Source organism: Montipora capricornis, chromosome 6 (genome assembly GCF_036669925.1).
Source record: "Montipora capricornis isolate CH-2021 chromosome 6, ASM3666992v2, whole genome shotgun sequence".
NCBI lineage: Eukaryota > Metazoa > Cnidaria > Anthozoa > Scleractinia > Acroporidae > Montipora > Montipora capricornis.
Window position 1 is genome coordinate 70,706,548 of NC_090888.1, and position 20,000 is coordinate 70,726,547.

The 20,000-nt window shown below is 40.7% G+C and overlaps 1 protein-coding gene across 1 annotated transcript in view; it reads left to right on the top strand.

The window, feature by feature from the left end:
- Window positions 1-20,000, top strand: part of LOC138053529 (DNA polymerase zeta catalytic subunit-like) — a 45,137-nt gene that overhangs the window by 22,035 nt on the left and 3,102 nt on the right. Inside the window, exons 13-29 of the mRNA XM_068900157.1 lie at window positions 1-1,576; window positions 2,130-2,169; window positions 3,758-4,831; window positions 4,936-5,067; window positions 5,618-5,816; window positions 8,086-8,552; window positions 9,474-9,734; window positions 10,640-10,722; window positions 11,729-11,890; window positions 12,648-12,705; window positions 12,883-12,962; window positions 13,051-13,120; window positions 13,614-13,721; window positions 15,537-15,646; window positions 18,200-18,314; window positions 18,974-19,111; window positions 19,587-19,777. The exon at window positions 1-1,576 is cut by the window's left edge and continues 2,033 nt beyond it. Coding sequence (XP_068756258.1) covers window positions 1-1,576; window positions 2,130-2,169; window positions 3,758-4,831; window positions 4,936-5,067; window positions 5,618-5,816; window positions 8,086-8,552; window positions 9,474-9,734; window positions 10,640-10,722; window positions 11,729-11,890; window positions 12,648-12,705; window positions 12,883-12,962; window positions 13,051-13,120; window positions 13,614-13,721; window positions 15,537-15,646; window positions 18,200-18,314; window positions 18,974-19,111; window positions 19,587-19,777 — 4,864 coding nt within the window. The remainder of the gene's footprint in view (window positions 1,577-2,129; window positions 2,170-3,757; window positions 4,832-4,935; window positions 5,068-5,617; window positions 5,817-8,085; window positions 8,553-9,473; window positions 9,735-10,639; window positions 10,723-11,728; window positions 11,891-12,647; window positions 12,706-12,882; window positions 12,963-13,050; window positions 13,121-13,613; window positions 13,722-15,536; window positions 15,647-18,199; window positions 18,315-18,973; window positions 19,112-19,586; window positions 19,778-20,000) is intronic.

The following is a 20,000-nucleotide window of genomic DNA, read 5'->3' on the forward strand; positions in this document are numbered from 1 at the left end:
GATTTGATAATGATTTCGATCCAAAACCTTGTAATAGTCCACAAGTTGAAGTTAACGTGTGCAGCGTTGATAGACGCACCAAGGTGGGCATCAGAGAACTTGATTCAAACAAAGGGCGTTTACACGATATCAAGTGTGTACCTTCAAGTCCTCGTGAACATGATTCCAGCGAGGACTCTCCGATGAACGGGACACAACCAAATTCCCAGCGAAAAAGTTCCGAATTATCTCTGCCGGAGGTTAACATTCGTGGCAAAAGTGACAACCTGTCCAGTGAGTTGCATTGCGTGCTTGATCAGAGGTTTCCCGAGGAAAAAGAGACTGAATTGTTAGCCAACGCGTTGTTTAACATGTCATTCCCGTCACCCCTCCCCTGCAAGGAAGAATGCAGCTCTCCACCGGACCCGTCGACACCGCCACTGACAACAACATGTGATGTACAAGATCTGAGAGACCAGCAGCCGAACAACTTAGATGAAATTTCCAATCTGGAAAGCAGTCTCGTCGGTCAAATTTATGCACAAGATTTGGTAGACTCACTGATATCATCTTCAAGGACATCTTCTAAGATTCAACCTCGTGAAGCTGTTAATGATTGTCTCAGTTCAAAAAATACCAGCGCGACTCAAGGATTTTCAAGTTTGGGTATCCTGCGTCCTCAAATTGGGGAAACGCTGATTCAGTTTGAAAGCAGGGATATTGAAAGTCAAGATAAACCCAACTGGCAACATGAAACTACAGGTGACAAAGTATCTTTTGGCTTATCCAAAAACCTCGAAAGCAAAAGGATCACGCAGCTGGTGGCAAACAAAGAAGTCGTTGCCTTAGAACGAAGTACAAACGACGAAAACACGCATGTTGTCTCCAATTTAGAGTTCCCCGTTTCGAAAAGCAAGTCATGTGGAAGTGTATCTATCCATGATAGCAATGGTGCATTGGAATCTTCCGCTGCCGACATAACGGATCTCGGATCCGTTACAACTCAATCAAATGTCACAAGAGGGGTGGATTCAACTGAATGTAGTAAAACTGGAGAAGTGAATTCTTGCGATTCTGAAAACACGGACTTTGTTCTCAAATTGACTGCAGAGGATGACTCTTTCGCTGATGCTCAGGAGCCAGCAAACAAATCAGTCTTTAGGAAAACAAAGAGTTCTCTAAGTGAGGGTAACCATATCCAACCATGTGAAGAGGACAAAAGCTCAAAAAGCTCACAACTGCCAGTTTACAATCAATCAAACGTTTGTCACGTAATAAGTTCCCTTGATGAATGTAACGATATTCAACAATATAATCTCAGCTCAGAAGTTGTCGACACTGGTATAAATAATGATCCTGCTCCAAAACCAGCTAACACAATCAAAGAACAAACTTCCATCACACATGGCAAAGAAAATGGTCGTAATTTCACTGCCTATAGTAACCCTGCGATTGGAGGGGATGTGGCTATCAAACCGCTGAAGCAGGCACCAAGCTCAGATGAACTGATATCAACACTACAGGAGTATGGACTGCCTCGATGTAAATACCAAGCACCATTTTGCAGTGACCCGGATGATATCCCAGCATCTCCCAGGTTCGTGGTTCTTAAAAAAGTATTTCGATGCCCATGTTAATTTTGTTGCATGGCTGGACTTGATGTCGAGTCTAGCCCAATTCCAAGATTTCAAAGCGACAGCTCAGAATCATATATTATTATGAAGGTGTACTATTGTTTCCTTTGATAATTTTGCTCCAGCGATCTTCAGTTACTTCTTCTAGTTTCATTTTTACCAATTTCTTTATATTAAATAAGCTAAATACGTCTTTGATAACGAATGAATATAACATTTTTTCTTCCAAACAGGCGTCTCACTTATGTAGAGAAAAAAGTCCTCAACCATGCATCACCAAAGCCTGACAAAACTGGCCGGGAGTTAGAATCAGTGTTTTACGAATATTACGTTTTACATTTTCCACTGGCATTGCCAGTGATGAAAAATGACTTTGTGTTGCATTTGAAACGGGATTCATTCACTTGGCTCCTCCGTCATTTACAAGCGCAGTGGCCACCCTTGTCGAGTTTACTCTTTTTATTCCACCGACATGTTTTTTCTTATAATTTGTGCCAATTTGTTTTTCTTTTTCAGGGAAGTGGGTGGAAGAATCTTAAGAATTGAATCAAAGGAGGTTAGTTTAACTACAGGTTCGATTTGGAAATATCTGCTTTTTTTATGAAATTTATCACATCAGGCAACGTTATTGGTTTTGCATAGTGCAATTGGTTGGTTTGCCTGTAGAACGATTGACTTCCTTGACTTCAACATGTCATTAACCGCTATTTGCCTTCCCTGTTCAATTCCCTCAGTCAATTCACGCCGCTTTGTTTTACAGCGGACCGTAGAGTTATGTCACCACAATTGAGACCACGCTCTTTGCGAACACTGTGTGGAGTTGTTTTATTAGCAGACCAGAAATTCCAACTTTTGCAGATGTCTTTTTTCCTTCAGTTAATTTGAAATCCTGGGTGATGAAACAACCCAGATGTTGAACCAAAGTCCAGACCCCCCCACCCCCCAGTTGTTCAAAGGTTGGACATTCAATTAGTCGCTATCCGTCAGTTTCAGTCGGTGCAAAGATTTTAGTATTTGCCCACGCAACCTTCTATGTGCATACTCTAAGGGGGTATTTTCATGAGACCGGGATGAACTCAGATCGGCATGAGTTCATATTGGCCTCCTTACATTTCTTCTTATTCGTTTACATGAGACCGGCCAGGAAATGAACTCAGACCGGACTGATTTCGTCTCGGTTGCTGGACCGAGACGAGAAATTCTCGTACCGGTCTAAGTTCGTACCATTCTCATGTAAATGACAACAAATCTCAGACCGGATCGAGAAGTTTCAAGCCTGTATGCTTTTGGGTCAGCCATATATTTATTACACCAAACATATCATCAGGCACCAAGCATTTCATGCCCCGGTTTCATGTAAACGGCTGTAAGAATTTCATACCGGTCTGAGTTCGTCCCGGTGTCACGTAAATACCCCCTAAGAACATCCAAGCAAGGCCTGTACGAAAACTTCGTCAACATTTAACTTGGAGTATATTTTATGCTCTGGATGGTGACTTATCTACTGGATTAAGTTCTTTGGTCTTTGTACGACTGGGGCCACTGCTCTCACTCCCGGCTGGGACAACTGGACGTTGTTATACGGCACTGTAAATAAATAAGTAAATAAACAAATAAATAAATAAGCGACTTTGTTATTCTACCGTTTGCAGTAGGAACTGAATTACAGGTGGGGTCAGACGTAATATATATACAAATATACTAGTAGTAATCTCGGATTATCGAAGAGTGTTTGACAGTCGCTTTGGAATCAAAGGGGAAGGGTAGGGAAAGAAACAATCTTATTGGAACAAACAATCAGGAGGTGTGCGATCGTCATTTGCGCATATGACGTATCAATTCACGTACGGCGTAATTCAAGATGGCGCTGAAAAAGCAGACGAACAAGAAAACGGAAATTTGCCAGAGCTCACCCAATGCACAGTATACTCGAGATTAGAAATTGCATTCTCTTAATGACGAACGCAACAAATATGCCAAAGAATTGTACTTTTACATATAGTCAAGCCTTATCACATAAAATGGGCATATTTGGCAGTTATTGTTATTGGTTGCTTTCTCTCATAGGTGACTGCCAGTTAAATGTATGAATCACTTTCCGTTTTGTACTCATACATAACTTAAGTTATTTCTTCTTGACGCAGGTTTCAAACCTTCCAGATTTTGAATCGGTGAACTCTTTGCAAGGTTTAAAACACTGGCGAATGGTGATGTCATCTGCACAGGAATGTGGCATTCAGGACATTTATCACGCCATGGGTGACGCATCTAACATCCATAAAAACATTGAGCTAAAGATCGCGTTGATGGGAGATGGAGACGTTGTGGTAACACCGTGTCGAGACCCACCTGCACCCGAGGCTGTGAAGGCCTGGGGTCGAAATAAACTTTTAAAGCTCAGCTTGAAGGGAAACACTGAAGAAGAAAAGGACAGGACACCAAAAACATTAACAAATGCACAAGAATCTTCAAAACACGAAAGTTTGAAGGGCGTGATAACCGAGCAAGATTCAGAGAAGACAGCAGTGAATACAACTGTTTCAAAAAATAGAGCAATGGAAGTAGAAAAAGCTATTTCAGTGACTTCAGATTCGAGCATACCTTCAAAACAAGCGAACAAAAAACTTTCTATTCCTCCTGTGGATACCACTTTGGAGATGTTTGCTGACATTGAAAGTGAGAAAGTGGGAAACGCTATGAAACTGTCTAATTCGTCGAGCTCTTCCGTCGAAGTAACTAGTCCTTACAGTTTGTTTTCGCCAAACGAAGTCAAAATATTGTCATTTGCCCCTGGGAAACAAACGGATGTGGCTCGTAGGAATCTGGATAAAGGAGAAATATCAAACATTCAACCAATGTATTGTGAATACCATGACATTCAGATGGAGCCTAAAGAAAAAGTCACTTCCGGTTCTAGCCCCGTGACCGACACGCCACTCAAACCTCAGTTTTGTGAACATTTCCCTTCGACAACAAAGTCGCCCTTGTTGCAAACTCAAAGCCCTGTGTTTCCGGTGCCTTTCCATAGTACCCCAGTGGCCACAAAATTAGTTTATGGTGCCCAGTCTCCTCGGTGTACTCCCATATCAGATGCCGCTACACAGTCACTGAAAAGACTGGACACCAATGTTGAAAAGTCTGCTCTTATGAAGAATTCTGGAGTTAAAGCTTCTTCTGCCCAGGGTCCTCCCTTGCGCCAACGCCTTAGCCAGTTCAAGGTATTGCTGTTATAGAAACGTTTCCCTTGTTTTGCATGTTTCTTTGAAAAGAATTAAGAGCATACAATAGGCCGTCTCTGATATCTTTTTAATTGGGCTCCTAGTTTGTCAGTCCTGGCGTGCAGCCAAGGCGCTCGTTGCCATGGAGTTCGCAGATCGAAGGTCCTTCTCCTAACAACACCTATGGGTTCAAGGTCACTCAGGTGAACTTGCAAGACGCAAAGGCCCTTCATGAGGTCAGTAACATTCGCTTTTAAGTTATATCTACGTTTTAGCGAATTCTGGAACGGTGTAGAAATAAAAGATCTGAACGAAACAACGAAATAGGCCATTTCCGAGTTCATTTCTGCCTCCTCTTCAAGGCGAGTCTAAGTGCGAAGTTTTTCTTGTGAAAATTAGTTTTCGATCATATTTAAAGTAGAACTAATTACCATCACAAAAACTTCGCACTTAGATTCGCCTTGAAAGAGGAGGCAGACTTGACTCGGAAATGGCCTATTTTCCTTGCACTCACCTCAGCAACTTAAGGCTACAATCGGCATAAGAGGTCTCAAACGCGAGACCTGTTCAAGTGCTCTAATTTAGCAAGGACGCAACACCTGATGGAAGCAGGTCAATTTTTGAAGCTTTTTTGTGTTCGCGTTCAAAGTCTGGCAAGGGAATGGCAGCCGTAAAAGACCACCGAACAATCCAGGTCAATCAAAAACCCATAATGGCGTCTCCCCCTAAATTTCCAAAAACAACCAATAATCTGGCATTACTTTTTGAGTTTCATTCCATTTTCAGGTTCAGCATTTGACGCTGTTCAGTTTAGAGCTCCATGTAAGAACAAGACGTGATGCGAGGCCAGATCCAGAGTTTGACCCCATTTGTGCGATATTTTATTTCATTCAGACGGACACTCCCCAACCAAATGGCAAAAACAAAATCACAGGGGTCATCTGTGTGGATTCAGAATCCACTAATGTCGCTCCCTCAGGAATAGGTATCAATTTCTTCCTCGTTAAATATAATGCCATCCCGGAAACCCATCGGACTATCGTGCAGGAGGTAGTGAGTTCGACTCCGGCCAGGTCAACACTCGAAGGTATTTAGAGCGAGTTTCAATTGATTGTCGTAAAACCAAAACCAAAGTAATTACTTTGGCAAATCGAAAAGGACGGAGACAATCCTGTAAACCGATCAAAACTCGAAGTAATTACACGTAGTCGCCACACAGCGCGGAAAAATGTGCACGCTCGAGCCACGATTGGTTTTGGTTTCACTTGTGATTGGTTGAAAAACTGGCACGAGAACTTTGAACCAATCACTGAGTGAAGTAATGCGAAACCAAAGCAATTCACTAATTACTTTTGACACTCAATTGAAAACCGCTCTAAATAACCGCGGAGAAAGTGCTGCCTTTGTGATGGCATCTGCAAATGGTTATACTTACAAGTCACTCTTCTCGGATAAGGACTATAAACTGTATAAGCCTCGTCTCACAAACCTTGTCCATAAAGTATGTGGGTCGTGAAAGATCCGACACCTCTTTCATAATGGCAGCCAAATAAAATATTCCTCTGTTTTAATGCTGATAAGCCTTTCTAGCCTCGCTACGACGTGCAAATTTCAAATAATATTTGTTTTAAAATGAGGGTCATAGTTCTAATTAACATAAATACAAAAGAATGTAAAGGTGGTTGCCAGTTATGAAAGTTGTCTATAGGCTACTTCGAAAAATACCATGATACCCTTTGTTTTGTCCCCAAATTTTGCTTAAGCATTGTTTCCAGTTGCTCTTGGGAAAACAAAAACAGTTCTTATGCAAATTTTAGCGTGACAAGCAAAGAGTATTATGGTATTTTCCGAATTGGCCTATAGAGCGTTTTCACATGACGTCACGGCGGCCATGATGGTGTACCAAACTAATCCTCAGGGATTTGAACTCTATTTGTATGCAAATACTTTCATTTGTTTCAGTAATCCAATATGGCTGCTGGTCACGTGAGTGAAAACGCTCCATAAGGCCTGTTTTTCACTAGCGACGCAAGCATAAGCACAAGCAACACACACAAGCGCATTTACATGTTGATAATTAGTGTCTATTGCTCTAACACGAGGCTCTAATGAACATGAAGTTGCTGAGTTTGCGTATGCTTCTTGTGCTTAATTATGCTTGCGTCTCTAGTGAAAACCAGGCGTAAGGTGGCCGAACACAGTTTTTGATACCTATGTTCCATTTACCTTTTTCTCTAAAACCCTTGATCCTTTGGTCGCCAAAAATTATATCAAGCAAGTTAATAACACGAACTTCGGTTTTTTGATAGTTAAGCTGACGTATATGTCGTTGCCATAGCAACATGAATAAATATAAAGAGGCCTTTAACATCGGTTTTTTTTTTAATTTGCAGAAAATCTGGTCGTAAGATTTTCTTTACAATTTGCATGCAACAAGCTTGTAAGGATGCTCACAAGTTAACACTATTTTAATAATAATTTGACAGAGCGATCTTTAATTATCCCAAGTTGAAGGTTCACTGGCGTATCTAGAATTTCCTCTTTAAAGTTCAATCTTTTTTTCAATACTCCAGTTACTTATTTCTAAAGTATTTTCGTGCCAAATTTCGTAAAATTGTAACGAGTGGTTCTCGAGAAATAGACGTATTTCCGAGAAAGCTATTCTGCATTCAATCGCAATTTTTTAACTTACCACGCATGCGCTGCATTTAACTGGGTTCTTTCGATAACAGAAAAATCTGCGAATTGCCGAGTTCTTTGCATTGTTACCTTTTGTAACATACATTTCTCGTAAAAGACTAAAACCATGAAAACACTTTGCTCAATTATGAGGAAAAATAGTACAGATAGCAGAAGTATTGAGCAAATAAAATGATTGCTGTATTGAAGCCATGTTTAGTTTTTTGCAATCCTTGCGCGCGCGCAAAAATTGTGTTCGGCCACCTTACGAGCAGGGCATGGCGTTCCGAGTGTTGTGGTGACTGGTCAGACCTGAATGTGTCCGCAGTTAGCGCCGTAAGCCTCTTGGACGCCCAGACAGATAAATAAAGATTGTGACTGATTGATTGGGATAATAGCTTACATGAGAAAAATAGAAGAAAACGTTAATGGCAACACGATTAGCTTAGAATTTTCTTCAATGCAAATAGTTTAGTTTTATTTCTAAAATGGATCTTTCCACCAGAGGCATACAACACTTTGTCGTTTTTATGTCAAAAATTGTCCTTCTAATTTAGTGCATTTTTTTTCTTTAGAGAATCAAGAAAATAGTGTTTGTAGCACAGAAAACGTTGCAAGAAAGCCGCCCTACGAAGATGCAGTAGCTTCAACATCCACTCTCTATTTTGCAATGTCGAGAACGTTGCAAAAGACCAGGACAAGTCACTGTAGAAGTTTATTGTGTCGAACCGGAGTCACTGATTACGATGTCGAATATGTCGCTGAGGAAAAACAGCTTTTTCTTGCTTTGTTAGAGATCATCCGTAAATGGGACCCTGACATCTTGATTGGTTATGAAGTGCAAATGTTTTCGTGGGGATTTCTTCTTGAGAGGGCGTTGACCTTTGAACTTGACCTTTGCACCCACCTTTCGCGGGTCAAAGGTTCATCATCCAGCAGCAACATGGATGCAGAAAAGGACCAGTATGGTGCTTCGCATTCTTCGGAGATTAAAATTGCTGGACGCATAATTTTGAATGTTTGGAGGCTGATGCGGCATGAGGTAAGATATGAAAACTAGAAATTGCCATTTTCTCTTTCTTTATCCAGGCTCTTTAGTTTCCTCAATGGCAATCGAAGTGAATTTTCGAAATTGTTCGTCAAAAATTCTCAGCGCTTTCCTTGAACTCTTTGCTGAGATGGTCAGTTTTAAGTATTTATACTTCGTATTGGCCAGATGATTAATTTTGATAACCCTAAATACTGGTGGGTTTCAGGTAAAGTGTGTGGTACTATCTGAACTTATCAAAAATCAGTGTAAGGCTCTTGCTTTATTAATTGAGCAAGCTTGAATATTTTGGCCATTGGAATAGAGATGGCCCCTGTCCCTTGACCAAAACTCTTCTGCAGGGCAAAGTCTTTGGCCAGAGGATGAGAGCTCAAGATCGAACCATGAAGACAGCCTTACCAAATGACGTACTCGACTCATTGGAGAGTGCCATAAATTATTTAGTTCTAAGTAAAAGGAAAATTATCAAAATGGCAGCAAGGGCAGCACTCTTGAAGATATGAGCTCAGCTGATAATGATGATGATGTATTGCTCGGAGGGATGGGTTATTCTGGTCAGGAACCGCTGGCCAATTAGAGCGATTTTCAATTGAGTGTCGTTAAACCAAAACCAAAGTAATTGCTTTAGCCAATCAGAAAGGACGGAGACAATCCGGTAAACCAATCAAAACTCGAAGTAATTACACGTAGCCGACACAAAGCGCGGGAAAATGTGCACGCGCGAGCCACGATTGGTTTTGGTTTCACTTCTGATTGGCTGAAAAAGTGGCGCGAGAACTTTGAACCAATCACGGAGTGAACTAATCATAAACCAAAGCAATTTGCTAATTACTTTCGACATTCAATTGAAAACCACTATAAAGGGATTCCCAAACGAATCTGAATGCTTCTAATTCGCCTTTTTTTGTTTTTTAGGTGACGTTAAATAGCTACTCTTTTGAGAATGTGGCGTTTCATGTCCTTCACGAACGTATTCCTTTGTTTTCGTTCCGCACACTGTCTGATTGGTGGGATCATAAAACCTCTCTCAACCGCTGGAGAACCGTCGATCATTACGTCAGGCGTTGCCGTGGAAACGTAAGGGTTCTTGAGTCCGTGGATTTTATTGGTCGTACAAGTGAGCTGGCCAGACTGTTTGGGATATTGTTTTATTCCGTCATTTCTCGTGGATCTCAGGTACGTTTAAAATTTCAAATTACATTTGATGGCTGAAGGTGATTTCAAGATGTGACGTTGCCGTAACTATGTAAATTATCCATGGTTTTTACTTGAAGTCGCAGCTTTCGTGTTGGTGTCCCTAAAATTTATCTTCGATGGTCCTGGGTCCCGAATCCCAAATTCGACTCCCACCACCTTTGTAAATAGCCAACTGGTTGCCTCCAGACATTTGGGATTCTGAACGATCTCATGTTAATTTGATTTTTTTTCTTTTTGTTACAGCCCCTTAAGCCAGGATCTTTAGTTAATATACCTCCATCAAAAACAAACAAATAAATAAATAAACGGGCCGTGCTTATCACTCATATCAATTATGGATTAAGTTACAAAGTGCGCAGCTCAACGAGATCTTTTTAGCTCATGGATGACGTCATGCCATGAAGTATACGAGACAAGGGGATTGCACTCACTCACTCCATTCCAATTAATCTATTTTGTTAATGGAGCCTGAAGCATAGATACCCTAGGGGCCTCTAGCAGACTATACGGTCCACATGAGATCTCGGAGCGTAGAACCGCAGCCAGATGTAATTAACTGAATCGATTTTGATGAGGGAGGAAAATTTGACCTGCTGCCAATTGTCTGGCTTCATAGCTTAGTTGGTAGAGCATGGCACTGGCATCACAGAGGTCATGGGTTCGATTCCCGTTGGAGCCATAGGTGGCTATAATTAGAGACAATTGTTTAAATTGTCCAGCCAAGTGTGATGCATGGAGGGTCAATTCTCCCTTATGTCTAAGAAGTCTTTTGGTTGCACTTCACAGTGAAATGCTCGCACAATTTAACTGTTTGGCTAGAATGTTGTATTTATCTCGTATACGCTATGGTATGTTTAATGTTTCATTTAATCTGCTTTTTTTAGTATCGTGTAGAGTCTATGATGTTGAGGATTGCAAAGCCCATGAACTACATTCCAGTATCTCCAAGCGTGGAACAACGTGGAGCGTAAGTATTTTATGCTGGTTTTAGCAAGTTAAAGCAATGGCACTGACGCTATTTCGGAGACTTGTGTCTCTTTTTCTATGGTGAGTGTATTTAGTACGAAGTCTGTCTTACGAATGGTTTTCAGGGCTCGTCTTCATATGGCGTTATTTGGCCCTGAATTTCTTCAACATCTTCCTCATCTTCCTCCATAATATCTTCATCAGAACTACTTGATAAATTGGCAAAACTATTCGATTCAGAACAACTGGACATTTTGTAAACCTCTGAATTTCTCCTCGGTAGCAAAGTGTAAACAAACCTGAACACACAAGTTGACGTCACAACGCAATAAATTCGGTTCCAGTCCCTTGACTATTTTTTAAGGCAAAATAGCTCAACTTCGCGAGCTCGTAAAATCAACAATTTTTATCGTAAGCATCTCAAATTTTGGAATTGTGTATTTCAAACGTTATATTTTTAAATTATGTCGAAAAAATTTTCTCTTCATAGGCACTTTAAGTGAAAAGGGATCTTGAATTTTTTAACTCGGAAATACTTTACTAGTTGTTTTTGTTGGGCGGGGGAGGGGGGGGGGGGGAAGGGGGCACTTATGTTTTCCCTTGCTTGTCGCCCGCGACTTATCTTTACATCGCAGTCTGATTTATGTGGTCGTTTATTGACGTTCTTTTATATTAGCTGTAAGTGATTTTCTCGAGCTCACAAAAAAAGTGGGTTCCCAAACAGGCGCATCCTTTTCAAGCAGTAAGAAGCAAGCTAAAAAAGCCAATCATTGCGTACTCGTGGGCATTTTCCGCGTTGGCTTCATGAATTTGCTTTTGATTGTAATTTGATAAAGGGAAGCGGGATCGTGACTTTTGGTCAGCTGTATTCCGGCGTAAAACGTCTTTACATTACACCCACGTTTGCGCTCTTCAGTCAGAACATGGAACCACCGATATTTTAACAGTTCAAGAACAAAACACTATTGAAATTAAACAAGTTATTGACTTGTGGTCTCTTTCTTAAGAATGCGTGCTCCTGAAGTTATTCCTTTGGTTATGGAACCAGAGTCCCGTTTTTACAGCGATCCAGTCCTGGTCCTCGATTTCCAGTCTTTGTATCCCACCATGATCATTGCGTACAACTACTGCTTCTCCACTTGCTTGGGGCGAGTCAGCTGCTTGCCAGAGTAAGTCTTTTGAATCGTAGCAGACTTTACGAATGCTTGCGGTGTTAAGTTCACGAATGTGATTTGAACCTTCTTCTTTTTGTGTGAAGACGAGAACATAAATTCTGCAAACAAGACACCTTGTAGAAGTTTACATAGGACAGTATACTTTGTGCCATATCCAGTAAGGATATGTTTATGGCAAACTTTATTAGTGCCTTTCTACTAATTTTGACAGTAATAAGGAATGTTGATATTGATATTCATGGAATACGCCACGGCGGTTTTGATATTTTGTTAACCCTCCGTTGTGTCCTGCAAGGTCGTTAGAGAGCCTTCAGAAGTGCGCTTTAGCAATAATCTTCCTACGTGTCCCATACTATGAAGCAATTCAGCTAAAGGGCCTTGAAACAATCGATCCCCGTTACGTATTGCCCTATTTGCAAGAACGAGGTAGTTCCTTACAAACAGACGGGACAATTTCAATCGATAGCGCATGGATCCATTCGTGATACAGCCAGACTTGCATTTTTTTTACTGCAACTATTTAGATTATTTGATGTGATGAATGTACTTGTAATATATATCTGCGCAACTTGGGTGTAATTCGGCTTTTTTTGCCTCGATAGGCAGTTTAAGAAACTACACTATTCTTTTAACTATACCATTATTCTTAACTGTTATGCCGTTGTCAACCTTTTTCTTTCTATAGGCGTGAGCGCCACAATCCGGAATCCTTGCTTTTCGATAGGCATTTCTTATTTTCCTTTTTTTGCAGGTATGGCGAATTCAAATTTGGTGCAACATCTCTTTGTGTTCCACCAAGTCTTCTTAAGGTAAATTCTCTATTTTAATGAAATTGTTTTCTCTTTTTTAAACCCTCTTTTTAAACCCTGTGTTAAAACCACGCAAACAAGGAACATTTCTTGGAAGCAAAACCACATTTGGTGATTTCAGTTCCTTTTAGTAAACCAAATTTTGCGGTAATTTTAGCTGTGATCCTCTTTTTTCAGAAGCTACAAGGTGATATCCACATCTCGCCAAACGGCGTGGCTTTTGTGAAACCTAGCGTCAGAAAGGGGATCTTGCCTAGGTAAATACCGTAAATTACACGACTTCATACACCATTTCCCTTTAAAAGAATGCTAAAAAAATTAACTTCATTGTTTGTTTGTTTTCAGCATGTTAAGCGAGATCCTTCAAACGCGAATTATGGTGAAGACTTCCATGAAAAAGTGGAAAGCTGACAAGGTGACAGGTTTTCATTGATTTTCTTAGAAATGTCTTTGACCAGTTAAGAATAAAATAACCATTAAAGCAGAATCTCTACTTTAATAAGCCAAGAAAAACCAAAACGCGCGGTGAGGGTTCGCCTGAATCCTAAATTTAACCTACTTTCACGAATAAAAATAATCTTTTTGGCCGTGTTCTGGGATTAACCATTCAGCTTCGACCGATTTAGAAAGAAATGGTTATATTTTCCCAATAGAACATCGTGCTTTAGTTCTGTGACTATTTTTGATTTAAAAAATCTGCGTTGTGGACGGCGATCGTCGCAGCAGCAGCTGGGGCCAAACCCTCAAAACGACAGCGGGCGCTACCTATCGTTTGGATCATTTCAACAAAGTTGGACACTTGTTAAAAAGCGTCGATCAATCAAACTAACCAAAAGTTGTTCTCTCTCAAAAGAATATTAAACAAATTCCAACCAAGCTGGTGATCCCGTTTTCGTTCTCTTTTTCAGTCTCTTGGTCGAATGTTGGACGCACGGCAACTGGGTTTAAAGTTGATCGCAAATGTGACGTTTGGGTACACGTCAGCACATTTCTCGGGCAGGATGCCTTGTGTTGAGGTAAACAAACGCGGTTTCATTGGTTCAGGCTGGATTCTACTGGAAGTAAATGAGACCTTCCGGGGGCCGCGAATTTAGTTCAGTTCTTACGAAGGAATGCGGCATCTTGTCAAAGGTGTCACTTCATTCTGATTCTGAACTTGGTTATGAGAGGTTCGCAAAGAGAGACCCCAGGAGTGGAGATCATCAGATGGAGAAATGTGGCTTACTTGTTACAGGAGCCCATTTTTCAGCAAGTCCATGTTCGCAATTTTCACATAGCAAGCTAGTTTTAGTTGAGTTAAAATCACTTTCGATCAGCTGGCGCCACTGACCATTCTAAATACCAAGGGCAATAATTGCTCACTGTAAAACTTATTCCAAAATGGCCATCAGTTTATTATTGTTTTGTTTGCTTGCAAATGAGCCTTCTTTGCCTCGTTCTTCCACTTAAAATTCAAGAGAATAATGATGTAACCTTAAACGAGGCAACAAGGGCTAATTTTTGCAAGCAAACAAAAAAAAAATTCTAAAATGGTAGCCATTTTAGAATAAGGTTTATGGTGCGAAATTGCAGAAAACCACCTTGCGTCCTATTTGCACCTCATTAAAAACGAAAGACCATCATCACTCGTTCCCTTTAAAAACTGAATTAATTAACCGGAATTCCCGCACCTCACTCTAATTGCTTTTGGGAGGCTTATGGTTGACTGAAATGGTCTGGTTTCGCGGGGAACTCATGCAATCACAAAATAATTTTACTCCGTGAAAACCTTTTGAAAAATATGTATTTAAGTTGAGTAGTCCTGGCTCCAGTTTTTCAACGACTGTATAACCCTGTCCAGTTGATAGGTTACTATTCAGGCCTCAGTTTTTCAAAAGGTGGATAACGCTATCCACCGGATGGCCAGCGGATAAATACTAGCAAAACCCATGCATTGAGTTATCCATTGGATATTGATTTATACAGCGGATAGCACTATCCACACTTCGAACAACGTGGCCCTGAATGTAAGATATACATGTATACGTTACTTAAAACCAAGGTTTTCGTACACACCCTCACGTAGGTGTGTTATATTCATGGTTACAGGAGGAAATACTGAAATCCTTGCACAACTGAAATCTCCTAGATATAGAGGATATTACATGGCCGCGCAGAGATACGAAATTTCTCTTCTCGTGTTGAAAAATATTTCACTCGTTCGCTGCGCTCACTCGTGAAATATGAGTAGAGAAATGTCGGGTTTACCTCGGTGTAAAAACCTGTGAAACTTTTTCTTGGTTTTGTTAGCTCGTGGTAGGGTTAGGTTATTGTTTGATGTTTTTTTGCTCTTTTGTTTTCCTTTGTGTTACGTCATCTGTGAGTTTCACAGGTTTTTACACCGAGAATGAGCCGAAATTTCGTATCTCCAAGCGGCCATGTAATATTATTGGTATTTCATTGGTGTTTATATTATAAAGTGATTTAGCCACCGATAAAGTTATCTGACCTTTGAACAACTGCGACTTGGTCGTGGGCTACTGACCAAGCGGGAAAAAAAAAAAAGAATTAAGACCCTCCGTCGACTGTCCCTCATTAAAATATTATCTAGAATCTTTAAAATGGTTTTGTTAGCCCACCTCTCTGACGTATTCAGTTTTAAAACGCTAATCACATGACAGAACTAGGATAGAAGGTGAGGCAATCTAGAAAACTAAAATCGTTTTGCATTTTGCTCTTATTTTCTAAAAAAACAAACAAATTCAAACTACTTTCGTGTTAATGGAATATGTTTTATAGTTGTTAAAGTTGCTTTACTAGCTTTTCTTTACCTGTTTTAATTTGATTGACAGATTGGAGACAGCATCGTTCGCAAGGCGCGTGAGACACTGGAACGAGCCATCGATCTGGTGAACAACACTCCGCGTTGGGGCGCGCGTGTCGTGTACGGAGACACTGATAGGTACGAACTTGCCCGCACCTTCGCGCGTTTGTTGCACGCGTGGTATTTGCATTGCGCGGGGTTTGCGTGTCATGGCGGTTCTCACCTTATGTTTTTGTAACCTTTTTTGAGCCTTAAAAGAGGAAAAAGTGAGATCACACTCATCCGGCCAGGAAAATGCGTATTTCCACCCTTAAATCCGAAGCAGTAATGAATAGTTAATCTGTGATAGATCGTTGTGTTCAGCCGGCTAAGAAATCAACCGTTGTCGGGCAGATATTCCCTTTGAGATCGGAAGGGATTTTTGACCAAAGAATTTAACGCTTGGTCGCAGTCTAAAGGAAGACCTCTATAATACTATATCTTGAAGAAATATAAACTTATTAGCCGTCTACAACTGATCCGATATGTGTGGTTAGCCGGCGACCTCCCATGTAGTCTAATAAAGCTGTCCTCGTTCGGTCTTGTTGCAAAATACAGCTTTTCATTAGCTATTCCAAGCGCGGCGTTTTGATAGAATACTGAGCCGTGTTAACGGTGGGATAAAGAGTTACTGAATTGGCTTTTAGTTTTCTGCCCAGTTCTTTTATGATTCTATTTCTCTTCCAATTTTGTGGATTTCTTGTCGTTTCCCGCTTTAAATTCTTTCTGTCCCAAAACCTCGTACACGCATTAGGGATGTGCGCCAGCTTTTGAGCTGCCACAAGAACAGAAAAACGACCTTGCTGATGTAGTTGTTTTCAGTTCATTTATTTCAGTTAAGGCAAAATCTGTTCTTTTCTTTCTTCAGTTGCTTTTTTGTATTGTACAGTTTGACGATGTGGCAATTTCTCATGACGCTCATTTTCTCCACCTTGATGGCATCACAAGATTTCACTTTAAAATGTTAGATGAAACGAATTGTTGTCTTTCGTGTCAAGTATCGACTCTCTTATAATTTCTTCTTTTGAGGGAAAGCCCTTTAAATTCTTTTGGTACGTTTTGTGTTAACTTGCTTGCGTGACCAGGTGGAAGTTTGAAGGGTGGGAAATATTGATCAGACGATAAGTACTCGATAAGTGCACCTTTAATGCGACGAGTTGATAAAGGGATAAAATTAATCGCATTACTAAGCTGTATTGCGAATGCGTTGGTATTGTTAGTGATAAAGTATTCGTAAAAGGGTAATTTAGATGCATTCATTCAAATTTTGCACGCAACATTGCATGTTTTACCTTCGAGAGAGTGTGCTCTGAGATTCTGAAATTTTTTTAACCGGTAAATAAGACGGTTTTTGTATAATCTTTAAGGAAATTCAGCTTAGTTAACGCTTTTTTCGAATAATAAGCTGTCTAGTACCGTTGGATTGGCGGTAAAGGGTTTTTAATTAATACACTATACTTGTTTTCTTTGTCGGATTGAATGCGGCGAGCTTATTCAATTTCCCGACTAACAGATAATTACATTTTTTCCTTGAAATAAAATAAGCTTTGTTTTTATATTCACAGAAGAACAATGTCTTTCATTAAATCGGATTTAATGGTTCTCGTTTGCCGCGCAATCATTTCTAAACCACGTTTTCTTAGGACAAAAGACACTTACTGACGACAGGTTACTGCGTCTCGATATGTAGCTAGACCCCATACTTGTATCGCTGATGAGGACTACTCTGCGTTAAATCACCTCCGCGATGTTGACTTTGAGAAACAAAAATATGTCTCATTTAACTCCTTTTTTTCGTGTACTGGCATTTACACGTTGCACCATTGTTATCTTTGTCTCAGGAAATTTGTTTGAAAGCACAGTGGTAGTATGTGACCGCGACTTACCCTTTTATAACGAGATCTTAAGTCACTTAAAAAGAATCGTTAAGCCCTTCTTAAGACAAAGTGTTCGATCAGGCCATTAAGGAAATGATTCCCTTATCACCGACAGAATGTTTCAAATTACTAATATGCGATATAAGTGATACACCGCAATGTGATATTTCGCTCTTATCAAATTCAAAGGGGCCTGCGGATGTTCAATAAAGTTCAGCGGATAGATTGTTTTCACGTGACGTCACGGCAGCCGTGTTGGTGTCCCTAAACAAAGTAACGGCGGCCATGTTGGTGTCCCCAGCCAATCCTCCGGGAATCGAGCTCTGTCATCATGCGAGCGCTTTCTTTTTTTCGGTGGAAAAACGAGGTTACTGAGGTTACGCTCTTGAGCCGCCTAGAGCATCTGAGACCTAAGAATTGACTTCAAATCGCAGACTGCAGACTGTGCAGACCGTGCAGACCAGGGGTAAAATATGGCGTTACCCTCACTATTATTGAGAGCTAACCGAAAACAGGCTAACCTGAATGTTATTTAGGCCTAATTAGGCTAACCGAATGTTATTTAGGCCTAATTTAGGCACAGTCTGCAGTGTGCGTTTTTCATTGTCCCTCTTCAAAGGCAAGTTCAAGTTGTCATATTGGTTTCCTTTTCGAAAATCTCTCGTAAGTCCACCTACCCATGAGCGATCCACTGTCGAACAGTTTTCAAAGATTCTCCGAATTAACTTACCTATCATTATGAAAAGGCTAATGCTGTATCGATTGTGTGTTTCAGCTTGTTTGTATTGCTCAAGGGAGCGACTAAAGAACAAGCATTTAGTATCGGCAAAGATATTGTTGATACTGTCACAGCGATGAACCCAAAACCAGTTAAACTCAAGTTTGAGAAGGTATGTCAGAAGAAAGTGCCGCGTTTTGAAAAGTTCAAAGTTCCAATCATTCAATCCAATCAACTTTACTTCCTCACATCTAATTAGTCCAGAACATTCAATTAAAAGAAAAAAGCAAACAGACGGTGCACAACTAGACTAGTTGTTTACAAACGGTTGAGGATGATTACAAAGTCAACGATTCAATTTTCTTGTGGGCGAGATTTTAGAGATTTGAGTGGGTATCAAGTATCTTAGCCTTCATTTAGTCATTTTTTCCAAGACTGAAGAATTGAGAGTCTGGAACTCTCAACCTCAGGGGGTAGTGTATGCCAATACACCTAGCCTGTTATTAGATCCCTCAAGCTTACTAGTCATCTGCGCAGGCTCAGGCTAAAACACCGCTGGCCTAACCCCTTCCAGTATTACTATCTTTTGGAAGTAGGTTTTCTAAGTTGAGAGTTCTAAGTATTTCTAGGAAATAAAGCATGCCAATTGTTATATTCGAACAGTGCTTCGGCTGATTTGCACGAAGAAAGCGGAAATTTGTTGAGATTTTTTTTGATCGTTGAGTTATTCTGGCTTCCGAAAGTCGGCGTTAAACTGTTGTGAACAAAGTGTTTCACTCTTCTGTAGTCGTGTGTTATATGACCCATGCGTTTTTCAAAATGTATTTTCAGGTGTATCTGCCATGTGTCCTACAAACAAAGAAGCGATATGTGGGGTACATGTACGAAACTCTGGAGCAGAAGGAACCAGTGTTCGATGCTAAAGGGATTGAAACTGTGCGAAGAGATTCCTGCCCTGCAGTGGCGAAGGTTTGTCTTTTTCTTGGGCGAATAATTCATGCGATTCGTAAGCTTGCTGAGTCAATTTCATTTTTTCACCCGTTATAGTAAACGTCCTTCGATTCCCTAATTTCATTGGTTCGCTTCGCCGCAGCCGTTTTGAGCCTGAGTTGTGCCGTGCAAACTTGTGACCATTCCAGCTAATGAAATCACTTCGCTTCGTCTTCGCGTCGGGTTGAAAATCGTTTGAACCCAGGAATGACTTATCTTGAGCGTCCGTTTGGGTGTAGTCGTGTGAAGACTGTTTTTGTGGCTGACATTTCGACAATCCGGAGCGGACGTCAAAGAAGAGGACTCTATCGAATCGTCAGTCACAAGTCAGGAACAGTCCTTCGCAGAACTCCACTTTCCGGATCCATCGAATTGCATCAGCGTGGGCAATTTAATGCTTCCACAACTAAGACTTTAATTCGACTTGTTTCGCATTATACTCTTATTTTCTCAGATCCTAGAAAAATCGTTGCGATGTTTGTTCGAGACGCGTGACCTGTCATTGGTAAAGAAGTATGTTCAGCGACAATGCTCAAAGCTCATGGAAGGACGTGCTAGTCTCCAGGACTTCACGTTTGCAAAGGAATACCGCGGCATGAAGAACTACAAACCAGGCGCATGCGTACCTGCTTTGGAGTTAACAAGGTTAGGCCAAATCTCTTTTCGGCCTCAGAGCTAGCACGCTTTCGGACAGTGTTACTGAAAACATCGGCTTCTACATGGACTATCTGGGATTAGTATCACCTAACTAGTGGACTAATGCAAATCCTGCATTTTGATTGGCTACGCTACTAGAGGACTATTCCTAATAGTCCTCGAATAGCGAAAAGCGTGACGCTTTCTTTCGTTTAATTCCCAAACAAATATT